A 14,976-nucleotide genomic window follows, 5' to 3' on the forward strand; every position below is an offset into this window, starting at 1 on the left:
AAATGTTTGCTTTTAATCACTCAGTGTCTGCAGTCATCTCTTCCTCCCTATCTCTGTACCACACAAAACGAATGATATATTAAGTAACATACTTGCAGCCACCTTTTAAACCAGGAGAAACCCCCCCATAAAATCATACTTTACTTTGACTACTCCCAGGAAGACGTTTTGTGTAGCAGTTATGAGCTCCTCTCTGTGCTCAGTCAAACTGGACTGGATGTTGAGTTTCTGGGCTGCCAGCAGCACATGTTGTCCTGACACAGAGACCGACTCCAACAGGGACGACATCTCCATGTGCAAAACTTCATCCTCTGTGTCACTTATTTGCCTGGAAGTAAGGAGCCTGGTGTTAATCTGATAATACATTACACATGTCTCTTTACCTCAAACTCCACACTGTACGCACCTAGAGGCCACGGCTGCCAGGTTCTCAGTAGCTTTTGCCACTGCCTGAGCTGCACCCTCCAGCTGGCTGAAGTGCTCAGGTTCCTCCACACTTTCACACAGCAGCACCAAGAGGCACAAATGACTCGCGATTGGTGCGACCACCTGCTCCACCGCCAGCAGTCCTGATCAACCCGTGATCAAATAAAGAAGACATAGTGACCAGAGTGATTCTCTGTGGTCAAAAGAAAGTGAGCATTTGTTTGTGGTGTTCTCTCTGTAGCTGTATTAATAATTCATTGTGCTCCACAGAGGAGCTAGTGCTCGGTATCAGTGTTTCATAGCAACTGGGGTCACCTGACCAAACACACGCTGCTTTTCTTTTCTTTTTTACAGGTGTATGCAAACTTGCAGTGACAATGTTCCCGCAAGCAGAATATATATTCTGCAACTCAATATTATTTGAATTATCAAATATTTTTATCAATTATTATTTTAACTAATTGATTGCTTGTTTGTCAAGTGAGTTTAGAAAAAGTGGGACATTAAGGGAATGTTTTTTTTATAATCCTTTCCAAAACAAAACTTGTAATATTTATTTCTGACACTGTCATTGTGAGCATGGCTGAACTTCACAGAGAGAATGTTTGCCATGTTTTCAGGAATGGAAAGGCAATTGAAGGGTTTTAAGTAAATATACATAGACCAGTGTTACGTTGCGTTTTAGTAAAGCTATCAGACTAGTTGATTGTAGCCCAATTGATTAAAATGTTATTTTTTAAAACACAGTTCTTCAAATTTCCCAAGACGACATCTTCAAAATGCTAATTATCCAAACATACAAAACCCCACTGACAATTAATTAAGAATGATATATTGTAACAGTGAAAGGAAGCAGATCTTCATATTTAAGAAGCTTTTTTGCATAAGAAAACCTGACAAATATTACTGCAAACCTCCTAAAGAGTTTTCAAAAAACTTTGAATATGTAATTGTTTATGTAGTACGTAGAGTTCCTGTCTGTACATTGAGAGCAAAGCAGCCAGCAGAGAGCACCACACACCATCAAAAAACAAGTGAACCAACCAACAACCACACTGGACTGACCTTGACAAAAAAAAAATGCAAACAGAGCCATGAAATTTCACTCTAAAATTTATCAACAGATAAATATACAGCTCCAACACGACTTTAAACATCAAACATACAGCACACTATAATGGAAATGATATTCAGTGACAGTAGTATACTCAGAACAAAAACCTCAAATAACGGTGTGATTAACGGTGACAACAAACATACAAACAAAATATGACCATCGCACTCGTCAAGTGTCGCTTTCTCTGCATACAGGTAAAGCATCGCTTTAACAGATGCAGAGGGAAGACGTGAATGTGTACAGTATATGCCGTCATGCCAGTGGAATTAAAAGGTGAAATAAAGTGTATCGGATCAATAAAAGATTCAAACAGAACACCGGAGAGCCAAGCAATCATAATGAGCCATAAAGTGTCTTAGCACTGAAGTGTGAAACATATTAAAATATATTTTTTGTTCTTGGGCATTGCACATTTAAATCTACTGCAAAAATATTTGTTTTTAATATAATTAATTAGAACTTGTGGTCATTGAAAAATTCTTCAAAAGTGACAGCAAAACATTTTTGGGGAGCATAATTTACATTTTGTCTTCATGGTTTGTTTTTTTGCAATAAAACCCTGCAAATGTATAAAATAGTTAATATTCTTACTTCTTTGGGGACATTTAATATAACATTTCATTCACAATAAAACCCAGCTTTCAGAAGACTCTCAAGAACATGTGGGGTAAAGAATGTGAGTACTGAGGAGCTGTGAACTTTAATAGTGGCTGATTTTCAGGGAGCTGACATTCCTACATGTTGACTTAAAACAAGCTTTTCCCATGAGCCCCAAAGAGCGCGTTTATGTGTAGTGATTGAGTGCAGCACATTCCCACCTATTTTTAGGGCATTACTCATGCCATGGGCCCCTGTAAATGACTGTAGGTGGACTGCCATCACAGACTTTCATCTGGCCGTGGAGAATAATGTATCTCATATTTCACGTTAATACCCCAAGCTTAATAACATAATAGTAAAATTGAATATGGACTGTAGGTGAAGTCTGGAAAGGTTTTGGAAATAAATCATGATCAGGTATGTGTCATGATGTAAAGTGAATCACATCTTACAGTTCTCAGTCTTTAACTTTTGGGGGTCCATCTAAAAACATCAGCTGAATACCTGAGCAATAGTTTGCAAAATCATCTTTAGATTATTCACTCTACTGCACATTACACTTTCAAAGCATTTGTTCGTTCAAAGCACTGCGGAGTTTAAAATTTAAATCTGACAAAATCACTTTGTAACACTTTTATCATCTACAAACAACTTGGTTAAAAGGCAGACCATAACATATGAAATGCTAATGGAAGTCACATGACTTGAAATGTGAATAGGATAATTAATAACCCCTGCATTTCAGGCGTGGATAATAAAGGACTCAGGCAAATAAAGTGTTAATAGAGAAGAGAGTGCGGTTGATTACCACATCCTGAACTAGATGCTAATGACCTCAGAAAGGGCTTTTACTGGACCCTCTGCGCCTCTGAGACAACTCTGACAACACTACAGGATGACACAAGGAGGACACGGAGGTTTAATCATTGCGTGTGTGGGTCTGAAACACAGAATTTGCTCCGGCTGATAATCTGTGGGAGGGAGAGGCAGTCAGATGTGTAACACAGATATTCATACACCGGAAATAATACAGAAAAGATACAATCTTTCACTCCCAGGAAGAACTGCATATACAAACGACTCAAATCATATACTATACAGGACATATCTTTGGCAAAAAAAAGGAAAGCTATGGAGCCAAAGCATTCATTCTTATCAAACATCAGTGCTTTTAGGAAAACATACTGTAGATACAGTATGTTTATAATGGCCTTCAAAACCCCATCTCTATTCGAAGCCCAGTTTTATACAATATGGCTTAAAGTGTATGTATAAAAATAAATGTGCTATGTAACACAGCCCTGAGGGTTTTGTTGTCCACCAGTCTTCCCGCCGTCTCCACATCCCTGTACGGATGTGGGTCTCCATCAACAGCTCCACTCTCGCTGGCTGGGAGTTACCTCCTTTGAGATTAGCTGAATTCCACAGCAAGTGTCCTCTGGCAAGCCACAATGTCACCTCAGAAGCCTGTTTCCTGGACCCCCACCCACAAAAAAATATCAAGTCTCCAAAAAATATGGAGAATATTCTTCTCTTCCACATATGGAAGACTGAAGGGCCTGGTGCCACTGGGGCGGCTGGGCTGCGAGACCACGTGCTATTGGATCCTTCTCGACCCAATCCCTAATCTCATTGGCTCCTGTGGGACCCCCACTGCAAGTCTCAGTGGTTCTTTTCCATCCAGTCCCAGCTTTCATCACTGTCCTTTCTGTTCTTTTCAGCCTCAATGATCTCTCTGTAGCGTCGACGGAAGAATCCCACCTGTCAAAGAACAAGAGGAACAAAAGTCAGAGTGGTTAGTAAATGAGTAATGTGTATCCGGGTCAGATCGGATTACAGCAATGAAAGATCTGTGGTTTTTGCATATTTGAACTCTGTACAAATCACATATACTTACATCACCGCGGCTCATTTTCCAAAGCATGTCATAACTTTTTATGGTGAACTTTCCTCTCTTGGGGAAGTCATTTGAAAACTTGAGATAGGTAAGGATTAGCTGTGAGCCCGTCCACTGGTTGATAATCTCACCTCATATTAGGATATAGTCTCTTATTGGCAAATGTGTCACACTTTAAAGGAAAAGTTAAAAATAAAAATAAGCTTCGGCTCTCTTGAGATGAGAAAATATGAAGCAACATCCAGCAGCAGCTGATTACAACACAAAGTCATGTCACGGGGGGTAATGTGCTATTTCTCTACTGGCCGCAGTAACTTCTTGGCCTAGAAATATTCCTTAGAGTAACAAGACATTGCGGTACATAAATCCACAAGATATGTTGATGATGATCATTTAGAAACAGTGTTGTCGTTATATACCAGAAATTACTTTAGGGAGCACTCACAACTATTAGTATTTTTCAGTAAAATGTCCTACTCATGTCCTGGTTCCATAACGCAATTTAAGGGATCCTTAACAAAAACGTTTGCTCGTGTTATTCATTTATGTTAAAAAGATATTATCTGGTCCAGTACATTATTCGATTCCACAATTCGGACGATACTGTGAACTTTTAGTCAGCTTTACTCTTTTGTCAAATGAATGTTTGTCAAGTGTCACAACATAGTAGAATTTTGCCTTTTCGAGTTTTTGTTTTATTAATGTTTCATTCATTTATAAAGGGAGCGTTCTATCGTGTTGTTTTGGAAATAGTTACATTTTTCGTCTCAGTAACCGAACAAGAAAGCTACAACGGATTACTTGTTGAGTTACAATAATGACATAATTTTGACTCAGTAATAATAATATCTCAAATCTTGAGTTCACCATGACGGATTATACATCTCAACGTTACAAATACAAATCTGAAAATTCAGATTCCTCCTGCAGTAAAACAAAATGGCAAGCAATGGATATTTGGGAGGTAGGAAATCAATTTAAAACATCATGGCATGGTATGCTTTGAAAAATGTCCGGCAGTACTATAAAGTATACACAATTTAATAGGCTAAACCACACAAAACCCCCTGTAGAAATGTGTTGTTTCTTTAAGAAAGTAATATTGTATTCTAATTTACATTTACCTACCAAGTGTAATATAAAGGAGATATGAGAGAGCGGTGAATTCTCGCCGTGTATCTAAACAAAGCCCCACTGGGATGATGCCTCTCTCACCACGACTCCATTAATTTATCAGCGTTTGGCTACTAAAGTTTATTGATACAGACCTGTACTCTCCTCAGGCATTTCCTGAAAAGAGCAATACGGGACATGTGCTGCTCTTGTAAGTGTGGTTTATTTTGGCAAGGTCCGAGGACCTGGGGATCGGGGTGGGGGGGTGGGGCGGTGGGGGGTGTATCCCAGGACCAACATTCCAAGGTTTCGTTGCAGTATTCCCGGTGGAAGATCAGTGAAAAAGAAAAGGCGTTTTGTGCAAACAGGGCCTCTGGATATCAGTATAATTGTCATGTCCCTTTAAGATTCTTCTTTCATGTGAGTGAGTGGTATGGTGTGAATTATTGTCCAGTTCATGATTTGTCTTTTTTTATGGTTATTAAAGCCCCAAAGCAAGCTCTCTTTCCCTTACCTCCAGATGTCTCTGTACAATTGGATACCTTACGCTTACGCAGCACTTCTGGCTTTGACACACAAATTCGTGACAACTGCCAACTTATTGCCAACTTATTTACTTCATATATCGTGAGAAAATACTCTAAACTGAAAAATCATAATCTGTGTTTGTGTGTTGGTTACCTTCCAGAGTAGCACAGCTAACAGCAAAAAGATGAGGATTCCCACCAGCAGACTGATGGCAATGATCCAGCCGACTACGTAACCCCTCGGCTCCTGACTGTGGAGAGCCTCGAACACCAGCTGAAACACAACAACAATTCAGTCATCCTGTGAGTCACGCTCAAATACAACACACACACACAAGAGTAATCATTTAGTCATGTGTCGCTAATGATGCAATGCAATGCAACAATAACATCCAAGACACATCTTGCCTTCGTCGCTTTAGCTGCGTAACTCTTTATTTGATTCAAGAAGAGCTATGTGTAAGCCCAAAACACCATACAGCATGACACTGGACACTAATGGAGTTTATTTTATACAGAACACATTTAATCAATCGGTCACACACAAAGAAAACACTAAAACGGTCAACATCAATGCATTCAGAATAAGTTTATACTGTAAGGTATCATGTTTCAAGCAATTGAATTATAATTAGATTTATTTTATTGAAAATATATACTCTTCAGTCTGAGTTTTGAGCACACCCAGGGCAGGACAAGGTGAATGCCACGCGTTTTGCCACGCTAGCAGCAATGTCACTAAATTTGTCCAGACTGAAATATCCGAACAACGAATGAACGATGAATTGTGAGGACATGTTGTACAGGCTTTCATTGTCTCTAGAGGATGAGTCCTACTTACTTTGAAGATCCCCAGACTGTTGATCTAGGTTTAAATTTGAATTAGCATGTTAGCATGCTGATGTTAGCTTTAGCTCAAAGTGTAACCTCACAAAGCTGCTAGCAGGGCTGTAGACTGGCCTTTTATCTCTGGTATGAATACAATCATAGCACTAGTCAGTAAGCTTGACCATCACTGTTTCATAAAGCACCACTCTGTGTGTGTAATGCCAACAAGTATTCATCTTATTAGGTCAGTGCAGTTAAAAATAATATACCATCCACAATGAGGCTGATTCTGATCTCGGGAGGATTGGCAACTCTTAATAAATAGCCTGGCTCCACAATAAATAAGAGCTACTTAGGCAGTTTCCCATAACATTAGTGAACACTGACCTGCTGGATAATATGTCACTGACAGCAAACTCACTTAACCCAATGCACACACTTATTTTAAATACTTTTCTAGCACCAGTACTTTGATTCTTATTTGATTTTATTTGTGTGCTACTAAAACAACTATTTTGATTTTCTTGGAAAACTTATTTTGAATATATTTGATACTTCTAGTCATGAGTCATTTCCAACACAATTACATTGATTTGATTTGCACTTAATTAACAGTGGTGTGAAATATTACATTACTCTGCACCACAGCTAAGCCTGCTTTATTGTCCTCATTTGTGTCTTAAATAGAAAACAACACATTCACTGGGATCATGAAATACATGAGTTTGTTTACTAATAATCTTAAACAAAGGCAAATTATGTGTATTTTCCTAAATGTCATAAAGTCTTGCATAATTTGTTATTACAAACAATGGGGACAGTTTCAGAAATGACTGAGGAAGTCACTGCAGTGCTGCATGGGCTTTGAACACAAACGTGGCATGAGACGCCAACTGTGAGCCAAGACAGAACCAAGAGAACAAGTGGAGATTAGTCTCTCTGTTGAATAGTTTGCCACATTAACACCTCCCCTTACTCCCAGCTCTGGAATCCAACTGTTGTCATGCATGCCAAAGCGCTTGCGTGTACAGAAGAGATGAAAGCTCTACTGGTCGTTGATCTCTGACTTTCCCAGTTTAACTTGTACAATGAGTTAATTCTAGGAATGTGTAATTGAAGGTTCATTCAACTGCAATGCTAAGTTTGTAACTTACGTAATAACAACAGAATCCCATATATGCACGTCAGTTTGTTTACACGTCACGGGGGATAAAAAGTGAGCAAGTCGTTCTGCCAGTCGGCTTGCTGGGAACGATACAACCAGCGACCACAAATCATACTTTGCAGTGTGTACTCTAGCCAGCAGGGATCCTGAGGGAAAAGGTAACTGTGTTTACTACATGGCGGGGTAACAGTCGCTGGAATGAGCACAACCACTAAGTGCTGAAAGAGCGGCATGGTATGGACATATTCATAGCGGCTCTGAATTTTCCGAGGACCGCTGAAGCTCAGGGTCAGCAGGGCTGCAGGCTCGGTCAGCACCCTAATCACTTGAGAGATCCCACTGCGAGCATGCCGGGCGCTCAATATAATCATCACGTCTGATCTGGTGGGCCATTCAATCACTCAGCAAACAACAATGGGGGGAGGGTCTGTCCTTGAGCACAGCTGAGGACCCCGAAAAAAAGCAAATAGAAGTGCCACCATAAAGTACTATACCCAGAATCCCCAGCTGTTCCATGGGCTCACAACAGCGGCTCAAGGATTGTCTAACCACATCACAATGGACTGTGCATCTAAAGATACAAGTATTTATGCGCATTGATAGAACAGCGGTGAGTGAGTACGCTGTCCTTCAACCAGAATGCCTGGATTCAAGCCGCAATTATTATTATTTTATTTAACCTTTATTTGAAACAAGTAAGCTGGTTTCATTCTCAAGAAACACCTGGTTCTAGCATCTTCCCTGCCACAGTGCCTTTGAGCAAGACGTACCAGCTGCTGAAGTTCTGTTCTGCAATTTAGCCTCTAAATCATGGCAAGAGAAAATGTGTCAAGGCTGTTAATCCAGACTGAGCGAAAGTGAACACATTTTAAGTGATCTGTTCACCCAAATGATAAAAAACACGGTTTGTATATCCGGGTCTTTAGCATCTGGACTGAACTTAAGTCAAACTGTGGTCTGTAAAACCAAAACAATGAGCTGAGGGACGCTAAAGGAGTGCTGAAAAGAGATATGGGAAACTGCAGAGTTTGGTGATAATTCTGTGTGTTTGTCATTATAAGCGTTACACATAGTCATCTGACCAATAGTTAATAAATCGAGCAACTTTAAGTATTTTCTAAACATTAAAACCCAACCTCTGATACGCCGAAGCTGCGAGACATCACCTGATTGTGATGTTCACTGTAGCTATTTTGTGTGCTGTAATTTGCCTTGTTTTGCATTCTGTCAAAGGTGGTTAAAGTATTCCAATTAATGTGGGTAGTTGATGAATTAAGAGTTCATAATGTACTCACAGAAATGTCCTCTGGCAGGCCCTTTGGCACCTCCACCGCCCTGTCATTCACTTCCACGCTGCCCCTTGTCACAAACTGGATCACAGAGGAACTATCCTGTGGGTCGAGGGTGGATTAGTGTTTCTGTTAGAATAAAAACAACTTGCAACTACATTTAACAAGCTTGTGTCATGTTTCTTACCCTCTTGAGAATTTCAGTGTTGAGTAGAAGTTTTATATCTATGCTCAAAGCTTCTTCTTTTAATTGTGGGCCCAGATGGCAGGTGATTGTCATACACGCTCTTCCAGGCCGGTCACAGTCCTTTTAAGAAAGACAGAGAAGAAACAAAAAGGGGGGATGAGAAGGAAAATGTGTGTGGGAGAGAGAAGGATGTGTGATGAACAGATGTTAAACTGACTAAAACAAATACAAACAGGAACCCTCACAAGGGGGTGCCTGTCAGTGACCACTGGAATGTCAAAGTGCAACATTAGTGCTGCATATTTACCAAGACTTTGCGTCCTGATTTGGTGAGGAAGGCAAATATGGAGTGGAAGATGCTCTCTCTGTCCTGGGGGATGGTGCACGGTGTTGGGTTCCTGTGAGGGGTGCAGTTCCCTCGGCCGTCGGCCACCTGAAACAGGACAGAAGTAGAGAAAAACTGAGTTATGAAGACTAAGATTTTAGGTAAAATCTAATCTGATTAACAAAAATGAAGTCGTAACGTAACACAGTTGAGGGCAAGATATAGGCAAGAACAATGTTTTTTCATGCACAGGTCAATTTTGAGAGTTTAACGTGTCTTCTTTCAGACTAGTGGAAAGAAAACATTCAAAATACACATTCAGGTGTAACTCTATTTGCATCTGTAGATTTTCCTAAATTCCCCAAAAGTTAGCATTAGATAATGGCTGCTTTGCAATTTTGAAATATAACATTTGAGAAAACTTGTAATACAAAAAAATAATTGTCTTAATGTAAGTAATCAACTGGGGAAGTTTCATGGTATATATTAGTTTAACACTCCTATTCCCCTTCAGACTGCATCTTTAAAGGCTGTTTTCTCAAAGTGATGTTTTTCTCATACGCTGAGAAAAGAAAATCACCACTTCAGCAGAACTTACAAACACCAAACTTTCCCAAAAGCTTTACAGAGGGGTTTGTTCATTTCATTTATAGCCTTTATATCTCACATTTTATTCCTAAAAACAAGGTGAAAATGTTTTATGGCTGTTGATGGTGTTTTCTGATTTATGGAGTGATACAAAGAGATATCCAAAATTCCTTCTGCAAAAGCTTTTAACTCTAATATGTCAACAAAATGAAACAATATTCTTGAACCTGGCTTTATCCAATGTTAAATGTTATGCATATTAACCATAGATATTAGCACTAGTTTAATAAGATAATGCCTCGAATGCATATTTAAACATACAATTTCGGAAAAATGTAATACAAAACATCATTTTCTTAATGTAAATAATTAAGTGGGGAAGTTTCATTAGTTAAAATGAAACCCCATTCACTTATAATGTCTCCCATTAAAAAGGAGTTTTGTCATGTTTTATGTAGCAAAGATGGGTTTGACAGCAAAAAAGTAGACACAAGCACTTTTTTCACCTAAACTGGTCCAATCCCACTATTGTTATGAGTCTCCAGGGCTCACAGGAAGTTCTCCCCAGCATGAAGCTGGGACCCCTCCCTGCCAGATTTCCCATATGGAGTGATTTAGAGGTGTCTGGTTTACTGCCCAGCCCCTCGGGAACACTTCCCCTTTCCCCTTTCCTCGCTCCGACCTGAAGCTCTGGAGGTGGAAATCTCCTCTGGCCTTCCTCATTGTCCGCTCTGTTGCCACCCAGCATGTCTGAGCTTTTATTGCGGGGCTTTCTCATGTCCTGTGATTCTGCTGCCGTGAAGATTCATAGGCTGCACTAACTTTAACCCTCATGAGGACACACATTTTGGAGAAAGTCATTTTGAAAAAAAAACTAATACATATGAAGCAACAGTGAGGAACGTGTATATCATGTCTGAACAAATGGAGGTCTGTATAAAATGTAAAAATATCTGGCTATAAATTTAAGTGTGCAACTGTCCGGTGTGCCACAGGCTGGGCGCAGTGTTAACAGCGTTAATGATCTGTGTTTCCAGGCTGCGGATGGTACAGGGCAGTAGCCAGCTCTGCAGGTGTCCCATTCCCGTTTCGTGCAAGCTGTCTGATCCCCTGAAAGTAATTCCAGATGGGCTCAAGGAGGGTGGGATACAGTCAACCCCGCCTACCCATTCACAGTAAATACAATTAACAGCTTGAGTTCCCCCATGATCTACCTATATGAAAGGAGCAATGCAAGGGTTAAGAAAACATTTAAACCCGGTGGGAGTATTGCGTTTCTTTATCTAAATGCAAAATGTTGTGAAACTAAACGGTTGGCGAGCTTCAGTAGCAACATCAACAGTTTCGCTTCAATTTTCACTGGCCCAGTGGATCCTCACACTAAGCAAATTGGCCGTGCCGTGACAAAAAGCCCACCGGTTTAGCAGCTTGCTGTGTATAAAAGTGTGCTCTGAGGTGGATACAGGCAGCTGTGCCAAGTGCAGATGCAAGACCGACAGGCGTAGGCGGGACAAATGAGCTAAAAATATGGCTGCATGCAGGTGGGTAAACTAATAAATAATGATTTTTGGACTGGGTAAATAATGTAGATAGACTGCTGTTGGCATCCACCTGTGTTTCAATGATGTGGAACATGTCAGCTCCACTGCCAGCCAGCCGGTTAGGTATCCTGACGTCCACAGTGGAGCCAGGCAGCCTGCTGGGCCCCTTGTTTATGGCCTGGGACAAACATCAGACAGAGACGGGAAAAGATGGAGACAAAGGAAAAGAGAAGTTAATATATAGAGAAATATGTATAAAAAAAATACTGAAAATCATTATGGTATGTGCAAGCAGTACCTGGAAAGTGAGATTGAGAGGCTGAAAGTTGCACTCCATGTCTTCCAACTGGACGAAGCGCGAGGCATCGATGGAGTTTCCATACACAAAGGAGCTCGGTGTCACCACACTGCAGACAGCGGCCACAGTGTTCAGGAGAGAGACAGAAGACGATGCATTAACGATTTATTTAAATGCCATCAGAGTTGGCTCAGGCTCAGGTTATCTCAAAAATAGCCTAAAGATCTCTGGCTTCTGTCAGCAGAGTTTTCATTAGCAGATGAGATATGCGTCAGACGTGTCCAGCTTTGCTCTGAAGCATCCCTTCACATTAAAGACAGCACACAGCAGCTTTATCACATGTCAGACTTCTGGTGGATTCGGGCTGTTTTACATCTGTGAAGCAGCAGAGCTACGATAAAGCCTTCAGAGATAAGGCTTTTCAAGTTGACATGCTCCATACTGACAAATGTACTCCCTTTCCTCCCAAAAGCCAGCAGATGGGAAACCAGTTCCAGCTTTAAGCTTTTAGAATAGTAACGACACAGCTATGGTTTTCCTTGTTCTTACCCAGTGATAGTCGTGTCCGTCTCGTGAATCAGAGGGATGGACAGATCTAAACTGTTGTCAGAGAGTTTGTGCTCGGGATTGGCGCTGCAATGAGGAACAATAAAGTTATTCAGTCACTTTATATATTAATTCAAAGACTGTATACAGGATTTGATTCTACAAAAACCCACAAAAAACATATTTACACATTTATGGGGATAAATCAGCATTTTAAATCACGAGAAACAAACAAAAAATAACTATTATTATGTATGCACTAAAATGATAGTTACCTTTTTGCTTTAACTAAGAACTGCAATATGTCATTTTCACCAGAGAGTTGACTCGTGTCAAAAATCACTGCAAAATGATACTGGAGAGAAAGAAATTTGAATAAACCAGGGTGTCATTGACTGTATTCTCAATTATTAAACTGTTTTCCATGTGATAGAGTATGTTGTATGCAGTCAGCAGGAGGAATCTGCACACTATATTGTGCTTTCCTGAGATTACAACACCTCTTAAACAAGGTATGTATGTATACTGCATGTTTTTACATTGTGCAATTCGTTCTCTCTTGGCTACCTTAGTCTGTGCTCTCATGAAGGGAAATCCCACGCTGCATTTGAGGAAGTCCAAATCAACAAGTCCACAGGAAATGCCCTTCTCTTCCTGCAAAAAGACAGATAGACAGAGAGTGAGGGGAGGATATAGAGACAGACAGACTGGAGACAGAGTGGATGACACTCAAAGAGACTGCAATAGGAAACAATCATCTTGATAAGCTACCAGGCAAACAAGCATCAGCAATGGCTTTGGGTGGTAAAAGAATTGCAAATATCAACATAATTTACTGGTAGAAGCTTTACTGCAGCTTCAGAAACACACAGACAGATACTTGCCAACATTTACAGTAAGATCAAAGTTATTGTTAGAAACTTCTATATGTAAAAGAATAGGTTCTCATATCTTATTGAACTTCTGAATTAGGTAAAACATAAAGAATGTACAAAGCAGTGATGGCAGACACACATGTCTTAGCCAGTGGGTAATTGGACAACCTCCAGGCTGTGTGTTTGGAAGCTTGTCTAAACAATATGGAGCTTCACCGGCTGCGCTGTGTAAACACTCGGGCCTTGACCCTACGAGGAGTAAGAATTCTTTTAGCGAGAGTTCACTGGGAGGCTGTCGGCTGGGCTCGTGTGCTGCCTGGGAGCATAAAAACAGGGCATACCTTCGTTCAACGTAAAGATAAAAAATAGAGACAGACAAGCGCTCCTGGAACATTCAGCAGGGAGCTTAAGGTAAGTCACACAAAACGTCCGCCTGCGTCGGCTGCCTGTGTGTGTTTAGAACATGTTTCCAAAAGTGATAAGGAAAAGAGGAGTGAAGGTTGTCTCTGCTGACATATTTTAAGGCAGACATCTATTCACAATATCATCCATGCTACCATTCCACTCATTCAGCAGATTCCCGGTGTAAATCCTGGGTGTGGCTGTTCTCCATCTTCATTAAGTCAGCTTAAATAAGCAGCACTTCCCTTTGCATGGAGACTAACGGCGAGGCAATGGGACCCCAACGCAACCGGCAATGATGGAATTTCCTCTATTTCCCCTATTTCTTAATGCTGCTATGCAAACACCGCCTGTCCTATGGGGCTGGGCAGGATTGGGGAAGTCAGCCTGTTTACCCATCATCCACCTGGCAGCCCTTGAGAGAGAGCAGAGCACTTAGACATATGGCGTGTTGTGCCTCCATGGGAAGAAGAGTGACAAAGTCTGTTTGTTCAGCACTTATTCACTTTCTCTCTCTTGTCTGTCTCTGTCAGGAACAAATACACGCCGGGATTTTCACAAATGGCAGGCCCACTAAATACCACCAGGATTGTTTACCCTGCTTTAGTGTCGGCTGAAGCCTCTAACAGAGATGTACGTCAGTGTGGATGACAACACAGAGGAGGCCCGTTTTCAGCAAGTCTCTTTATGTCTCCATCCACTTTGGTATTTGTACATTTGGCTTTACTTCGGTCTACCTCTTCCAAGCCTGTGTCATTGCCTACTTAACACTTTTGACACAGGTATGAAGATTGAGATTTACCTTTTGGCTTTTAAAAGCTTGTGCAAAGCTGCGTTTCAAAGCCAAGAAAATCAGTGCTTCGCATATTCTTTGGTTTGAAGGTCAACTGAAATTCACAACTTCACACATTTCTCAGTTGCATTCACTATTTCTTGGCTTTTCAGGCCTTTTTTTCACTTGGCCAAGTTCATCTGTTCCAACTGTTAAATCACCAGAAATCAGTGGAGGAAGAAGTATTCAGATTGTTTTACTTACATAAAAGTAGTGATGCCACACCATAATAACACACCTTTACAAGTAAAAACTAAAAACTAAAAATGTACTTAAACTATTTAATGTAAAAGTACTCATTATGCAGAATGGCATACATTATTGTGACATACTGTATATTAGGTTTGCAACTAATGGTTATTTTTATCATCGATTGTTTTCTAAGATTAATAAATTAATTGTTTGGTATATAAAATGTCA

At 40.4% G+C, this 14,976-nt stretch overlaps 1 protein-coding gene across 1 annotated transcript in view; it reads right to left on the reverse strand.

The window, feature by feature from the left end:
• Positions 1 to 1,521: 1,521 nt before the first annotated feature.
• The window catches only part of itga9 (integrin, alpha 9), a 47,420-nt gene continuing 33,965 nt past the window's right edge, over positions 1,522 to 14,976 (reverse strand). The window contains 10 exon segments of the mRNA XM_029450350.1: positions 1,522 to 3,904; positions 5,835 to 5,954; positions 8,969 to 9,064; positions 9,150 to 9,269; positions 9,457 to 9,582; positions 11,674 to 11,781; positions 11,902 to 12,010; positions 12,451 to 12,534; positions 12,723 to 12,802; positions 13,015 to 13,101. Coding sequence (XP_029306210.1) covers positions 3,806 to 3,904; positions 5,835 to 5,954; positions 8,969 to 9,064; positions 9,150 to 9,269; positions 9,457 to 9,582; positions 11,674 to 11,781; positions 11,902 to 12,010; positions 12,451 to 12,534; positions 12,723 to 12,802; positions 13,015 to 13,101 — 1,029 coding nt within the window. The 3' untranslated portion in view covers positions 1,522 to 3,805.

This window comes from Cottoperca gobio, chromosome 15 (genome assembly GCF_900634415.1).
Source record: "Cottoperca gobio chromosome 15, fCotGob3.1, whole genome shotgun sequence".
NCBI lineage: Eukaryota > Metazoa > Chordata > Actinopteri > Perciformes > Bovichtidae > Cottoperca > Cottoperca gobio.